General features: G+C 45.1%; 1 protein-coding gene across 1 annotated transcript in view; it reads left to right on the top strand.

The window, feature by feature from the left end:
* KLC2 (kinesin light chain 2) overlaps positions 1-17,044 on the top strand; it is a 263,961-nt gene that overhangs the window by 17,130 nt on the left and 229,787 nt on the right. The window contains exon 2 of the mRNA XM_085625737.1: positions 3,482-3,742. Within this exon, the coding sequence (XP_085481863.1) occupies positions 3,503-3,742 (240 nt within the window). The 5' untranslated portion in view covers positions 3,482-3,502. The remainder of the gene's footprint in view (positions 1-3,481; positions 3,743-17,044) is intronic.

Genomic DNA, 17,044 nt, shown 5'->3' with positions numbered 1-17,044 from the left:
GGGATAAACAAATGCCTTCAGTCGAAATTACAATCTTTGCAGAACTCGGGAGCTCAGCTATTCCTGTAGCTGCCTAAATTCGGTTGTGTCTCTACAATGTTCACAGGACCTTGCATAGCTCGGGCCCCCTATATGTTCAAAACATGTTTACATAGTACTCCGCATAGAGGGATTGAAGATCCGCTATAGCCATCTGGTGGTCATCCCAAAAACCTCATGGGGTGACAGGAGATTCTCCTATCTAGCAAGCAAACTTTGGAACACTTTGCCCTTGTCTCTTAGATCCCAACACAGCCATCCTCTCTTTAGAAGATCTCTAAAGACTTGGCTTTTTGTCACCTCTTCTAAATAATTTAGTCTCTCGTGGACAGGTGTCTGAGGTTTCCGTGAGTGGCAAGATACTTTTTCTAATTGTGTGCTCTTTAAAATACTTAACTTTACTTACTCTTCCCCAATCTACCCAACTCCACTCCAATGTATCCCACCCCACTTTATCCCAATCTACTCCACTCCTATCTGCCCCACATCAGTCCAATCCATCCCACTCCAGTCTACCCCAATCAACCCCACTCTACGCCAGATTACTCCACTCCACTCTACCCCAGGCTGCCCCACCTATGCAATTGTAAAGAAACACTTAACTATATTATGTTCATATGCAAGAAGCTGACTTTGGAGGGGGAATTTGTATATTTAACTGATTACATCTTTTTCGTCCTTAGGAAAAGTATCTTTCTTTCTGAATAAAACACTTCTCTATTAGCCTTGTGAAATATGACTGCGTTCTCATCCCTTTCCAACCCTGAAAGGTACTAATATGTGTCTTTCCTCTTAATAGTGTTAGGTGTACCTCAATGGTGGGAATCTACCTAAAAACGTGCCTGCTCTTGCCTCCAAATTACAGTGGTGGAAAATCCACCAGACTGTTCATAGAATTATATATGGTGTTAACTAACATAATTGCATTTTTGTTCACCCAAGATCAAGTTTGGGAATTGTACCCTTAATCTCAGTAGCACATCTCATCCCAAATAGAAGTTGGGGTAGGGTACCTTGGTGATTTCTACCTCTAACACTTGGTAAGACAGATGAAAGGGGAATGGATTACCCCTAATGAAGTGCAAATCATTTCAATTTCTAAAGTGCATATTTTGAGCACCTCTTTTGCAGAGTTACACCACACAAAAAATACTGATCACCGAGAGTTTACCAAAGCTGCTCTTTAGCCAAAGTTGCCTGCTGTAGAAGTAAGAGCCTGACCCAGTCTAGAAAAGCCAGCAGGGAATGAAGACAGAAGGAAAGAGGGCTAGTGGAGAAACTATATTCCAGATACCTAGGATGGTGAGGATTGTTCAGATTTGAGACACAAAAGGAATGCTGAGAGTAAAGAGAATGCAGCTGACAATGTGGAGAGACCTACATTCCAGAAGCTAGTGGCCCCAATGAAGCAGGAACGGTTGGAATGTACTTTGCTTTCCTATGACCGCATGAGGCTTATAAGAAGGTCTTGACTAAAATACAAAATACCACCCATAAATTTAATCTAGAGGCTTAAGTAAACCGGCCCAACAAACTCGCTTGTTAGTCCTGGTGAGTATGTCTCCGGGAGTATGCTCAAACTTGTTAGAAAGGCCTGTAACTGGGCAGAAAGGTAACGATTACTTACTGGTGATCCTCAATAATCTGAGTCCTACTCTTCGTTATCATAGTTCTGAGTTTCCACTCACATTCAATTTTGTGGAGCCTGCACCCATCAAAGTCCTGGTCCTGCTTGGTTATTACAAACATGACATGCATGTGAGATGACAAGGCGTATATCATCGAAGCAAGCGGGCACGCCAAACCCTTTGGTTGAATTAGAAACGATGGGGCATGGCCAACACCTGAGTGATTAAGAGTTACAATCCAGAGCTCCCACCTAAGAAGAAGGCAACACAAGATGGAGGACACTGCGCTGGACTATGTGGCCATTGCAGAAGAAGCAGGGATTGTCAAGGGAGAGCGGGTTCCTAGCAGAGGTCTACAAGGAATCTGCCCAAATTTTGCTAGCTTTGGTGTGCTCCTCCAAGCTTCAGTGACAGCAGACATTGTGGTGATCTTTGGTTCAGAGATTGAGAGGACATATCTGGACAGGGAACTGGAACAGCAAGCTGAAGCATGCAGGTAATCAGGCTCCTTGGACTCAGCTCAGCATGAGATCCTAGATCTCGGGCTACTGCTGAAAACATAGTCTGAGCAGTGAAGATTAGTGTGCTCACCAGATTTGCAGTGTAGGAGCACTGCAGTGACAGTACAGATATTTTGCTAGTGTTGCCTGACAGAGTAAAAGGTAGCACTGGAGGCATATCTCTGCTTATCAGTCAAAATGTTCATGTCACAAGCACCACTACACCACCCTAAATGGATGGGCTCGTCTTAGCACTGGGTGGAGTAGTCTAGGTGTGAGCTGGAACAGAGCGTGTTCCACCACCTGTGAATGGAGACCAGCATGTACACAACATGTTCTGATTCACCCGGTGCTGAATGTTTGGTAGAATGCAGAACCAAGAGCCCTTCATGCTTAAAGCTGACTATCTGTGATTCTGCTTGTTTATGTTTGTGATCTACTACTGTCCAGCCGCCCTGGCTGTTTGCTCCTTCACCTGGGTGTTAGCTGTGTATTGCTCTTACTACCTCCTTGACTATAGAGACCTAAATAACTCACCTGGAATATCTTCCACTCCTTAGCACCTCTACTGAATCGGCACTTCTGATCTATGTGCTGCCTGTTAGCCACTGTTTTCTAGGCTCTAATTCTCCTATCTCCTCTATGATCAGTTTCTCGAACACACAATCCTCAGCGTCTCCTCTCTTCTTTCTACCCTTCTACTACTTGCCCTGACCCATCCCAAATCTGGCCCTTTCTCCTTCCCAGCCCTGGCACTTTTATCTCCTGAGCCCTTACCCATCTTCTCTTTCATCTCCTTGTCTTTCATCCACCTGCTTCTTCCGGTACCTCCTTTTCCAAGGCCCCATGCACCCACTTCAGGATTCCCCTATCTAGCTTACTTTCCTCCCCTCATTTTCTCCTACCTTGCTTCCCCCACACTTACTTGTTATTACTTACTCTCAGTGATATCTACACACTGATCAACAAAATCCCCATCCACAAGCCAGACTTTCGGGTAAAATTCTAAACTCTACATTCTCCTTCCCTGTTCCTGCTGGCCCTCCTCTTTCTGTCTCACATTGATCTCTGTTTTCCAGTACATTTCGAAATGTGGCCATTGTTTATTTACCTGAACAGTAGCCCACCATTGGAGTTGTGTAACCACCAGCTATTGCCACCCTTCAGTTAGATATGTTACACTTGAGACTGTGCATTACATGTTTGGATTACTGGTAGGTAGCGCAGGTCTTTGAGTCATTATGCATGGCAAGCTAAGTGTACTCTAGGGTGCAGCTGAACCACTAGCAAATTTTGCTTCCTGTCTTTCCCCAGGCATAACGTACTGCTGCCACTATGGTTTACCCACGTGATGAAAAACTGGAGAAGCTCTCCCAGGAGGAGATTGTCCTGAGCACTAAGGCAGTGATCCAAGGGCTAGAGACCTTGCGCAATGAGCACAACTCCTTGCTGTCCGCATTGCTGGAGACCATGAAGAGCCTAGAGCATCAGCAAGAAGCCAGTGTGGTACAGGAAAAATCCAGCCTTCTGCACTCCTCCTTGGAGGCCATTGAGCTCGGGCTTGGGGAAGCTCAGGTAATGCTGCTGCATGAGCAGTCTATTCATTTTTTAGACCGTGCGGTTTTCAGATGCTGGGTGTCTAGAGTTGGCTATGATCGTATAGGTTTTCTTCCCTTTTCAGTAATGTTCCATTTATTTTTCGAGAGAATCTTATGTATGTGTTCTTATGAGGCTGTTTGCACCATTCTTTTGATACGCAGTAACTACTTCAGTGACCTGGGATATTTGCCCAGAATTGAAGGTCAAAGAGACACAGATGATGGATGGAATGCAGAGCAAATCAAACATTCACCCCCAGTCAAGAGACCTGGGTTAAATCCATTGTTCTTTTGCTCACCATGCCACCCCAGTTTCGACCCAGCCATATGCAAATCAGTCTTGACCCTGTGCCTCATGGGAACAGTCCGGACCGAACTGCCAAGCCAGGTCCTCCCTGGAATGAAAACAAGCATCCTGTGAAGGTCAGTAGCTCATTCTTGGCTTTTGTGGTGCCCTGGTCCTGTCATGGTGCTCCTCCATGGCTTCAGGAACTCTGGTTACCCCCTGCAACACCCATTCACGAATAAGTCCTGAGAAATACTTAAGTTTAATATAGACAAAGCTCTATTGGAAAGACAGCCTCTGGGACCTCTGCATCACTGTAGTGATAATTGTAATTGTAGCATATGCTGAAGCCAGCAAATGCCCTAGGGTAAAGGTATTTCAAGGTCGGGGCTTCTGCCTGGGTTCAATGAGCCTCACGACCATTGTTGTGGTACTCCGCGGAATTTCAGGGAGTTACTGGAAAACTCAGTGAAAATCCGCAGAGTTCCGTGGCATGGCAGAGTGCCCTCCGCTTCCCCTCCTGCTAAAGCCTCGGCCCTGCCCGCTAAAGCCCCGCCCGCTTAGTAATGCCAAAGAGACCGGGTAAAGAAGACTAAGACTTACCTTACTCTCAAATCGGTGTCCTGCTCCTGGGCCTCGCTCCACTCTGCTTCCGCTGCTCCGGTTGAATTACAGGAAGAACTGCAGTGCGCTTGGCATACTACCTGATGGCATACCTGACCCTATCATGGGATTTGATAGGGTCAGTCATGCCTTCACGTAGTAAGCCATGCGCACTGCAGTTCTTCTTGTAATTCAACTGGAATAGTGGAAGTGGAGCAAGGCCAAGAAGCAGAAGCAGGACACCGATTTGGGTGGAAGATGAGTCTTCCTGCACCGGTGAACTCAGATCTACTGCGTAGGCGGAGTTTTTGAGGAAATTCGCCCTCCAAGCGGAGTAACTCAAACTCGGTAAACTCCACTTACGGAGCGGAGTTTGCCACCCAGATTTAATTTTGAGGCTCATCAAACCCAAATCACTTCATCATCTCAGAAGGAATATTTTTCAGGACATTGCTATCTCTATAACTTCAACCTAATCATTTGAAGGCAATGAGTAAGCAAAAGACTCTGGTGCCCTGGTATCCTACTACTGAGACATCCACAGATCTTTCACTCTGCACCGATATCCTAACTACCTGAGTGTAATGGTGTCTCCAGTTCAAAACATACTCTGCTCACTGTATTTCAATGGAAAGTTGGAGTATAACCTTCTCTTTAGAGCATAAATGCCTCTTATTTTAATTTTTTTAGGTCGAGCCTAGAGTCAGCACGCATGCGTTGCTCTGCGAGGCCTGTAGTATTGAGTTAGGGATGTGAAGCTCCGCCCACATTTCTCATTAGCTTGTGTCATTGTCCACTGTAGACTGCGTCTGTTCATTAGTCTAAAGGCTTAGTAGTCCCTCCTTAGTACCGCTGTGTCTTATTTTGCAACCTCCCATAGCGACACCAACTGCTACGTGTGTTGTTGCTCGGTAGGCTATTATTACAGCCTCCGAGCACTCTTTACTCAAATTGCTTTCACAGTGATGAGAGGGAAACGCTTAAATTTCTCCTTCTGCAGCCATTTGCTTCTCTGCCCAACCTCCTTCTTCTCTCGCTCCCAGAGTCACTATTTTCCTATTTCTTTGAAAGCTGTAAGCGGCCGCCCACCATTTCTTTTAGTTTTCATTACTTTTGTTACAATTGCATCAACCACGTGGGTGCCACGATTGCATCAAAAGTAAAGAAATGGGGGGGGGGGGGGGGAATGTTTCTATTTAGTTACTTTTTCAATTTTTTATTTATTTATGATTCGAAACTCCATTGAGTTCCACATAAAAGGTATACAAGTAAAAGGAAGAAATTTCAATATAACAAATCATCCTCATGTTAATGCCAGAATAAAATACAGCGATTATAATTTCATTATACAGTAAAATTAACGGACATTATTTAGAAAAAGGCAAAGACTGGTCCATTAACCCCTTCAGCGCGGCGCGAATTTCCGCGCTGTGCTGAAGGTTCGGTGCACGGGCGGGGCCATGACGGCGCTGTTCCGTCATGCGCACAGCGCAACCGACACGCATGACGGAACCGCTCCGTCATGCGCATCGAAAGGGTTAAATTACATCACCTTATATATAAAGTGCAAGTACACATAAATAAGGACATTGCTCAATCACTTATAAAATGGTAAAAAAACTACAGTATATCCTATCCTAAAACAATATTGTGACATCTTCCTTTATATCCATTAATAATCCAAGAAAGTGTGCAACACTACTAATATAACCTATTCAGAACTGCAGATATAGTATAATATTGTGACATCTTCCCTTATATCCATTAATAATCCAAGAAAGTGTGCAACACTACTAATATAACCTATTCAGAACTGCAGATATAGTATAGTGGGGTGGAAACAAGTATTACATAGTATACATCTTGGTCTGCACTCCATTTTGTAATGTGCAAGATACACTATCCATCTTTTAGACAGGTATATTTAATTTAATACAGATAACAATCGCATTATACTAATAATTAGAACATGTTTAAAAATGGTTTAAAAAAACGGAAGACTTTAAAACACACCAATTCAGACGGGGCTAAAAGACAATTACGGGCCTCCTCTACTGTGGTGATGTTATTCTTTAGAAATACAGGTCTTAATATTTTTTATTTTTTATTTTTACTTGAGTTTTATATAGCGCTGGCTAGATCCGGAGGTATCAGAGCGCTTTACATAAGGGAACAGCGAGTTAAAAGTTGCAAAAATATTCACATTAATTACAGAGTGAGTACACATTCAATACAGGAGTTATTAGCAAACATGAAATACATGATCCAAAAGGCTAGGGAGGGCTGGGAGTCCATGGGAAGGAGACAGCAGCGAGGAAAGAGACGAGATATATGTCCGAAGTTCGGCTGGGTAGGTGACGGCCTTAGCGGTGTGCCAGAGCCAGTCTCCCTATAGCTGTCGGAGCAGCTCCACCGGGAGTTGGTCATGCGGTTCAGACTCCCCTTGGATAGGAGTGAGGATCTGGAAGAGACCGAAGGTCTTAAGTCCAGTGACGGTCGAGCAGCTTGGCTGCCATCTTATAGTCAGGCAAGTCAAGTCTATTGATCACCATGACTCTGTAGCTGGGATTGTCTCGGGATCCCCTTGTCTAATGAGACCTCTTCCCTTTCCGGTAGGGCTACCTCGGAGGGTGCCATTTTGGGGTCAGGCTCGTCGATTTTCCAATTAACAGTATTTGCTGAGTTTTATAAGGGATTCGTTTAGGTGCCAGCAGGACCTCTGAAGCCACATTCGGGTCGCATGTGGCAGTTTACCGCTCCCCGCCTTTGAAGCGTGTCCGTTGTGGATCTCCGAGAGCAGCTGCAGGTCGCGCTCGTTTGCCTCTCCCTCTCCAGCCGCATCCGTACCTTGTACGCAGAGCGAGATAGTACAGGGCAGCGGAATCACCCCAGTGGAGTCAGCCGGCACAATCAAGGTGAGGACCGAGGGAGGGGGGTGATGATGGCTGGTTGGGACGGAGGTCGGTGATATCACAGCGCGCTTCCATCGGCATGAGGTGCTTGCTTAAATCTCCCCGGGCACCATCATGGCTGATTCAGTGGGAGGGAGGTTGCAGTCAATATATCTGCGGATATCGCTCGGAGAGAGACAGAATTGGTCTCCGTGTGAGCCGCCTACATTCCGCTTTCGGAAACATAGTTGCGGGTGGTGAAATGCCGTTCTGGGGCCTGTAGGAGGATTTGCAACGGAGCAGTCGATCCAAGCGGCCATGATGGGAGCTGGCTCTTCCTACCATAAACGGCGACGTGAGTGTTGTAATAGGGAACAAACAATTAAGACATTTTTTTCGATCTTGCACCCAGCTTCCACACAGATCACAAAGTTCAAGAAAAAATTAAGTCAACAAGAAAGTCGGATGCCCTACTAGGGGGAATGTATATGTTTGCCAATAAAAGAGATGAATGCTGACATTGTGTTGCGTTACCCAAGGACAGTTTTAAACGCATACAAAGTTTTAAAGAATGAATAAAGACCAGAAGGATCCAATTTATACTATTACTAAGTAGGACCGCTAAGCCCCCACTTGCATGGTCCTTTGCTGAGGGTTTCCCTGCACAGCAAAATGCAAAATATTTCATAAAACTAAAATCTGTACAGCGCCATGTTTACTGAAGGCAAATTATCTTCAGATCGTAAATCATTAAATCATTTAGTTTAAAACTTGTATTTCCTACACCTACCACATTCCAGGACAGGATCTTCCCCGGGGGGCAACCTCTGCAGCATAGGGAGTTTTTTATTACCTTTAAAACCATTCAGTGTACCCGATACCCAACTCCATTGTGCCAATTCAGCTTCTTCACTAACTTTAGCTGCCCTTTGCTCCCCAAACCCTGCAACATTAATCACCCTTTCGCCTGTATTGCCTCCAACTAAATTCTGATCATCTCTTTCCTATTTGTGGGACCCCTACTATTCAATGTCGTTCTGCATACAACCTGATGAGCACTTTCACCAGATTCATTCTGTGGTGTTACTGGCTCCTCATGCAGGAATACTTCAATCCCATTTTTCCTAAACTGATTAACATTCGCCAGGACTAACCCTGCAATTATCCCAGAGTTGAAAATAACTTTGGAGTTTGGGAGCCCATTTCAATAGCCCAATAAAACCCAATCGATATCTCTACTTGTAATCAATCTCAAATCCTCAATTTCGGATTGAAGCTGCAAAAAGCAGCTTCTATTTAATGGGCCCAGTTCTCTGTCAAACAGGGAGGCAAAAGTCAGTGTTTTTACATTGCTGTCATGGCTTACACCTTCTTAATACCTTATCGCAATTGTCACTACTGCATGATGAAAGCAGCCACCTGCCATTTCTTTTTGTTTTCATTACTTTTGTTACAATCACGTCACCCGCGTGGGTGTTGCGATTGTAACAAAAGTACCTAATTACTGCTACTGGGCGGGGCTGCTGTCCTCCGCCCCAGCAGCGAAGTCAGATTTTGCAAACCCCTAATAATGCACATGTCAAACAGAGCTGGGCTGAGCCTCCGGTCCTGCTCGCTTCTGTGTAAAGTCTCCTGGCCCCCTGCTCTTCATTTTAGCATTTCTTGCAAGGTTCTTGCCATTAGAGTGCACTCTAACGTTTACAGTCTCTGAGGTAACCAACGCTTTTTTTTCACTTACCGCCTCCTTCTCGAGGACAGACGTACTTTTACAACATAAAACGAGCTTAATAGGGAAGGTCTCCTTAGAAGGGCCGGCTGCTGTTTCCCTGCTTGGTGTTGTCTGGACAGATCTGTTCCCAGGTTCACAGGCCAATACGTTTTCTAATTTACAGTTCACATCTCCTCAGTCAGGCTCCGACCCTGTTTCAATCACCCTGTCCCTCTCAGAGTTAAACGCTCCTAGAGAAGGAATCTAAAAAGAAAAAAAGATTTTCAGACTTTATTTTTTTTTTATTAATCAGACCAGCAAAACAAAGGGGAAAAGGGACAACAGACAACCTTTAACTGTGTCCATCCCTGAGACACTAGGGGATCGAGGTTTGCTTCTAGAGAGGTCAAGACTTTGGAGACGTTCGTGACATTGAAAAAGTGAGGCTTTTCTTATATCTTGGATTTCCTGAGGGCTGGAAAATGCATATTTTGGGGAGTTTGATATCTAGGTCTCTTCAACACCTTTATAAATGTAAATGTTATGTAGAACAATCCAATTAGATTTTGCCCCAACTGGCATCACAAATTGGTGAAAAAGTAATGCACGTAGTGTTTTTTCAATCTTTGTTTATTAAAAGGCTGTAGGAGAAAAGATGAAAAGAGGCGGCTGCATAATAGAAGATAGCTAATTCAGATTCAATGCTTATTTTGTATGGACATCGTCAATGTGGGAGATGAAAGAGATAGTACAGCATGATCCAACAGCATGGATACAAGAGGGAAAACTATTGTGAACACGTTTCAAGTCGTCTTTTGATTCAGCCCATAGAGCCAGCAAGCAGTGGTGTGCAAGCATAATATAACAGACATTCAACATTCAGGCATTCCACGCACCAGGCACACTTTAACAGGGCGCTTTTACAAAAAAAAACAATTTGTTTGTCAACTTAACAAACAAATGCTTTTTTTGTGGGTTAAAGTGCCCCATATTGCACTTTTACTTTATTAGCTGCCGTCGACCTTTTTTTTAGACGCATCCCATCTAAAGATAGGGGTGTGGCCTCTGTGAAAGCGCAGCATGGGGGCTTGTAAACAACAAGCACTTGCACTGCAATAGATACATATTTTACAAACTTTGACCTGTTGGTATTGTAGATGACAATGCCTTTTATTATTGCATATTTTTTTAACACATACATAAAGGCATTGTCATTTACAATGCCAATAACTCAATCTCGCAATTGCGAGACCTGTTGCATTGCAAATGCTTGTTTTAAGATTGGAAGGCATTATTCTGTGTAGATTTGACCTCATTGCACTTCCTCATTGTCCCTCTCCAGCAATGGGAAAACATGCCACACCATTAGAGATTTTAAACCGATTTTGAAAGCCAACAATATGCAGCTAAGGGTCCTGTATCAAAAGGCTGAGTTAGCTAAAGGGCAGTTGGGGGTCTTTGACAATTACTCCGTTTACGATGACGACTAGAGTTTTAAACTGGATCCTCCAGTCTCTAGGCCTGATGAATATCTTGGCTAGGTCAGTGTTCCATGTCTGTATTTGATTGTGATGGGTTTAACAGAGCTCTGACAAGTGATCTGAGCAAAGTGATGCCAAAAATGGGTAATTTATTTAACGCAGAAAGGCTAGTTTACAGGACTGAATGCTATTTGTGTCCTAGTTTATTTCTGTGTTTTGCTCTGAGAACGCTGGCACTGTACATCTAATGAGATAGTTGCCTTCCAGTCATAGTATAAACAGATGTTTTCTCTCCTTAGCATTGCCACTAGGAGGGCAGGTACTGTGTTTAGGCAATGGGAATACCTCCAGGAGGGAAAAAATAATCCTATGTAGGGAAGTCTGATTTTAGCAAGAAAGAAGACACCTGTACAAAATTGTGTGATTGCTGTGCAGAGTACATGCTCTCTGAGCATTTTAGATCAGTGCATTATTTGTCCAAGCCTGTTATAAACTACAGACCTTGTAAACAAATTGCACAAATAAAAAAACATGAGGAAATAAAGAGAAAGCACTATCTTGCCATTAGCAGTTAACAAGGAATGATGACGTCAAGGAATGGATTCAATGCTTGTTTATTTTTTCTTAATTTTCCATTGTTTTTTGTGATTTCTTTAAATTAATTTTTATTTGCCTCGAGCGACCCTGGGGGCAGGCAGGGGCTACTTTCCCTCAACTGTAGGGGGTGCAGTTGTGTGTCTCTAAAGTGCCAGGCTGCTCTATTATGACTCTGGAAACTGGACCAAATACAAGCCTTTCCGCACTTGTCTCTCAGGTTAGCAGGGTCGAGCAATCCCAGGAAGCTCATGCTAAGGGATACATTGTGGAGTGTTCAAGCTCAGAGCTTAACAGTCAATTTACAAACCTGGTAAATGAATGCCCAGCCCAGTGCTGTCTTAAACTTACAGAAAGTATTTTAATTGCACAGTTGTATGAAAATACTCCATGCTCGAATGGTCATTTACATGGTTCGTGTATTTAGTTGCTACCTTCAGTGGGGAAAACACTCTCCCTGTGCCCTCACTGTCACTTTCAAGGCTTACGCCGCTTGATCAAGGAAAACAGAAGTAGCATGAATATAGCCCAGGTGCAGTATCTACTATCCACAATTCATACAATGTGCTCTGTTTCTTAACCCTGCATGGGAAGATATTCAGTAGTCCTTGCAATGGATGCATGGTTGTCCAAAAGGTGCTCTCATCTGCAGGAGCAGCAAAGCCAAGTACAGGCCGCAGTTATCAGTGCGCCCTCCCAGCTATTGTCTTGCAGTTGCTGCACCAGGGTCTTGTTAAGGTTGCAGAGACTTCAGCCGCAGCAGCCTGGTTGGGCGCGGTCCCAGCCATCTCAGATGCAATTCATAATACAGCGATCAGCAGTCAAGCAGTGAGCAGGTAGGTGCAGTCCAGGAGGGCCCTCCTCAATTCAGCAGATGTAGCATGCACCAGGGGTGGCTGGTATGCAGATACAGGCTTGACTGGATCTTCAGAATTTCAGCAGTGGCAGGTCATACTGGGCCATCGACAATCAGTAGCTGCAGCCTCAATTGGTTCTTCAGCTAGCACACAATCATGGGTTTGTGATTACTACCACACACCGGCGAAAGAGACTGGGAGGGAACCTGGGTCTTCACTGATCATTCTCAGGCAGTTGGCTTCCTCCTAGGTATCCCATAAGCAGCTGGGACGTGATAGTTCTCGATCATCTCCTGGATAGTCTACTTCATATTAGTTATGAAAACCTGCATTTTGTGATACTCCGTATAAATACAGATGTAATATTTTTATTTTAAGCAGCAAATTCACCCATGTGCTCCTCTGTCCATTCAACACTTTGATTAGAAGCACATCTGTGTTTGAGATCTCCTCATATTCTAATGGCAGCAGTCCAGCTCATCCCTGAAACAGTCTTGCCTTTAATTGTGTTTCATTCTAATATTACATCGGTGGAGCCTAAAGAATAGCAGGGAAGACAGCTGTTGGAGGCTAACCTGTGCACACAAAGCAAATGATGAAGGGGCAATATCTCACCTGGCTCCACAAGATTAGACGGACCATCACACTGTCATTACAGAATAAATCAATTTCAATGTGCAAGCTGATCACTACCCAAGATAAACAAAAATGCAAATTACTAGCAGGCAATGGCTTAGGACGTGTTCTGCCTGCTCTCTGGGCTCTCACAGGTTTTTCACCACCATCCAAAGCACCGCAGCGGGACTGAACCTCGCAAACGGTGGGGGAGCATTAGTCCATCCCTCTTCAGATAGGAGGGGGACTGCTTTGTTCTGCTGCCACGACACCGGTGACAGTAACTTGAAAGACTGCTGTGGCCTAGTTCATACATAGCTACCATCCTGGTCCGATGGTTTGGCGCACAGTGGCGACAGTGGTAGAACCCACTGATTGCCCTGCATACCTATGAATGGCAACACGCCGGAGGTGGAGGAGTCTCCATGTGAGGAAGTCCAGGAGCAGATACCCCCGTGCCCGGCTGAAAGACTGTGGTGCCACTGCGGACCCTGTCAGGGTAGCCTGCTTCTACCTCCTTGCCTGCACAACGGCGAGATAACGTGGTCTGTGGGGGCGGTGTCAGACTTCTCCTGTGTGACCCCATCTCGGACTGAGAGGCTATTGAGTCTTACCGGAGGTGAAAGAAAGTCCTACTGGTAACACGATGGCACCTGGAATGCTTGAGACCTGGAACATTGCAGCCATGCGCCCAGAATCCTCCTGTGCCTGGCACTACACACAACTAGGGTGATTCAAACTGCAGAGGCAAGCAGCACCCCAAGGCATCATCAGCAGCCCCAGCTGCCTACGCCCATTACCTGCCTGTGAAGAGTGAATTATTTTACCCGGCAGCATTGGGTGCGCTGCAGATCTGTGGCTGGACCGGTCTTGGTGCTTTGCAGTGTGGGTAGACGTCGCCAGCAGAGACTCTCTGGGTGACCATTGGGTGGGATCCGATGAACGAGGGGGCCCCCGGGGTTGAGGCCTGTGTGACCTGTGCGCTATGACCTCTCACTGTACGGCTCCCCAATGCACTTCCCAATTTACCAGCCACCTGCATCCACTGCTCACCTGTGATGGGGGGGGGGCAGTTGCTTGACTCCTGGCTATGACTGGTGTGCTGCATCCCAGTGGCCCGGCCCTTCTTTGATCTTGGCAGCGAAGGGCCTTATTGTCTGCCCCCTGTGGGCGATCACTTGGTGCGGCCTCAGCGACAGATGAGCATCATTTGTGGGGAAGCCTCTAGCCTATATATCCTGCTGTTAGAATAATTCAATAAACCTCGGCACTCAAATCAATTTGAAATTGTTTGATAACTTTACATCTCTATACAGATGATTTATAAAATAGCAGCAAACAAATAATTTTTTTAAATTTGCTGTACAATTTATTTGGAAACGATGGCACTGTATTCCAATATTGTGAAACTTGACAAAATATTCTTCCCATCAGACGTCAAACCAGCAGCCGGCACGTGTGTCGTTAAAAATAACTTTTTCAAGGCTTCAATGTATAATAGATGGGTCCCAAAGGTTACTCCATAAGAGTTTAGGTCCTCTTGAGGTAAAGGTAAGATTCTACCAAAATCTAATTGGATTTGTATCCTGGTCTGAAACAGAATTGTGTCCCAGCGATTTCAAATCAATCCAATATTGGTCATATTTTTTAGTAGGCCAAAGTCTTAGGGCTATGATATGCTCCTAACAGTGCATATTCCGCCGCGTCCCGTAACAATTCCAATTTGGTCAGCAAGCCTGAATTTACGATCACAAGCCATCGCGCTTTTGATCTCCCGATCTCCAGCCATCATGCTACCTCGCACCGGACCCTATTGATGTCCTGTTATTTCCACCCCATCGAGGTTTTAAAATTGATCGAACAACTGACAACAAGCGCGAAGATAACGGAATCTTCGCTCCAGTACTGCGGTTTTCAAAGCGTTAACTAAATCCTTCACGGACCTCTCTTTATCGAGGACTCTGCCCTCAATACCTCGTTAAGGCAGTATGTAAATTCAGGCTTGTAAATTAAACTGTCCTGATGATGATCCGAATATTTTGCTAAAGGGGATCGAAACATCGTCAATCTTTTAAACATATTTGCACGTTAAACCACTGAGTTAAAACAAGTGTGAATAGTGTATTTTGAAAGCTTGTCATATTTATCACCATTGATCATAACCTTCTTCTTTTTCGCCTGAAATGCTAGTTGTCCAAATGTAATTGTCTTTGTTTGTATGTAGGCCGCAGGACTGTGTCCCACTCTATTTTTTGTGTTCTCTTAAATATGCTTAACAATTCTTGGAATCATTAAATTGTTTGTCCGGCTGGACATCCTACAATCTAGCACTGATCCTAGTCTATATTCATTAAAATTATAAATTGTTCTTTAAGGACCTTTGTAATAAAAAGTTGATACCCAAGGTCCTTATTTACCTTGCGGGTTCCCTTGTTCACTGCAAAACATTAAAACCTGTCACTGACCGACTATGGGAGATGGGAATCCGTTACCAATTGTGCCATCCCTTCACCCTCTTGTTCACTTGGGAGGGCAAACAACACTTTTTGCGCTTTCTAAACGAGGTTAAACATCTGCTGGGACGTGCCACTGACACTCAGTACTGGGACGCCTCTCCTTCTCGTGGACCCAGCAGAGAAGATTTAAGACCCCTCTGGGCCAATATGAAACCACATCACCCTGACAAACACCAGACTGCGATTGGGGTTCCAATGTCATACTCGCCTCTTCCATCAGCCCCTTGGTATTTTCAGCCCTTTGGGTCCTATCCAGCATTTCATCCTGTTGGAGCTCCATGGCGGTGGTCTGGGCAGTACATGATCCCCCTGTCCTTTTTGAGTCAGCTCTCCCTGATGTGGCTGTTGCTTGTCTCCTGCGTTCATATCTCTCACCCCTCTAACATATGACACTAATGAGGGACACTAAATTGTTATCTCTTAATGTGTAGAGCCTAATTCACCAAAAAAGCGTAGACAAGTATGGAAATGCATATTGCAACACTGTTAGAAGCTGGCTTGGTATATGGTGTATATGGGCACCTTGCACCAATCCAGACAACCCTTATGGTGATTTTAGTGGTCTTAAACAACCTTAGAAAGCTCTCTAAGTGGTATCTGTGGAGAACAGCCTTCAGGCTTGGTCTAGAAGAAGTGTAACACAGCTTGTTTTACCAGAACATAATCTTATTGATATAGATTAAGTGAAAAAGCACCACACTGTATTTATAAAAATGTCTTTATTATAAGACACTCAATAAGACCTACAGATATCTCCTAGCCGTCAATACAATGCACACAATACTTTTCAATAGAAACAGGTAAGTAGCAGGAAATACAGTGGTCACCAGGGGGAGACCAAACCATATACGAAAATAATGGTATGCGAACCACGACTCAAGTCAAGACTGTACCCAGAAGAGGTAGAAATACTGGGGACCCAAGGAACCACCCAATGTAAGTAACCAGGAGCTCCACAAAGGCCGTGTGCAGAGTGGCAACACGGCAGTGGGATCGATGCAAGTCAATGGGTAAGTCAGGTTGCAATTTTAAATTAGAAGGACCCTTCCCAGTAGACCCTGAAGAAACCCTGTGGAAGACAGGTTGAAGAGCCACCCTCCCGGGGATACCCTAGGAACCAGGATAACAACACCAGGGAAGTTGGGTGCATAGGCATCGGAAACTGCAGTCAAACTCGATGGAGGATTTCAAGAAGATGCCGCTGATGAAGGTGAAAGTGTCCAGTGGAACCCAAAGGTGCATTCAAGTCGGACAGTACCTGCAAGCAGAGGGGACAGAGTCTATGTCACTTGGAAGTGACCAGGAGGCCCGGTAGCCGAATGCCAACCGAAGTTGAGTGTTGCAGGAGAGCTGACGGTGACCTTGAAACTGCAGCTGTGTGTACCAGGCGACGCTGTGGAAGACCAGGAGCCATGCACGAGCTGTCCCACGTTGGATGTTGATAGTTGAGGGGTCGGTGTCCGTCGGGAGCACCAACAAGCCTTTGTAACTGCAACCAACGAGGGAGGTGAAGAAGGTACTGTGTCAGGACCAGCAAGATCCGGGCGACTCACCACAAGCAGGGGAAACAGGGCAGGCCCGAGCAATCCGGGGAGCCCACAAAATTCAAAGATGACCCTCAGGAGGACCCACAGGCTGGAGGCACTGGAGTCGCAAGAGGCCCTCAAGCAACTCACCAAAGATCCAAGCCCACAATACAAGTGATGCGGTGAGGACGAAGATCTTGGT

This window comes from Triturus cristatus, chromosome 9 (assembly GCF_964204655.1).
Source record: "Triturus cristatus chromosome 9, aTriCri1.1, whole genome shotgun sequence".
NCBI classification, from domain to species: Eukaryota; Metazoa; Chordata; class Amphibia; order Caudata; family Salamandridae; genus Triturus; species Triturus cristatus.
The sequence above is the reverse complement of the archived record's forward strand: the minus strand, read 5'-3'. Positions and strand labels throughout refer to the sequence as shown.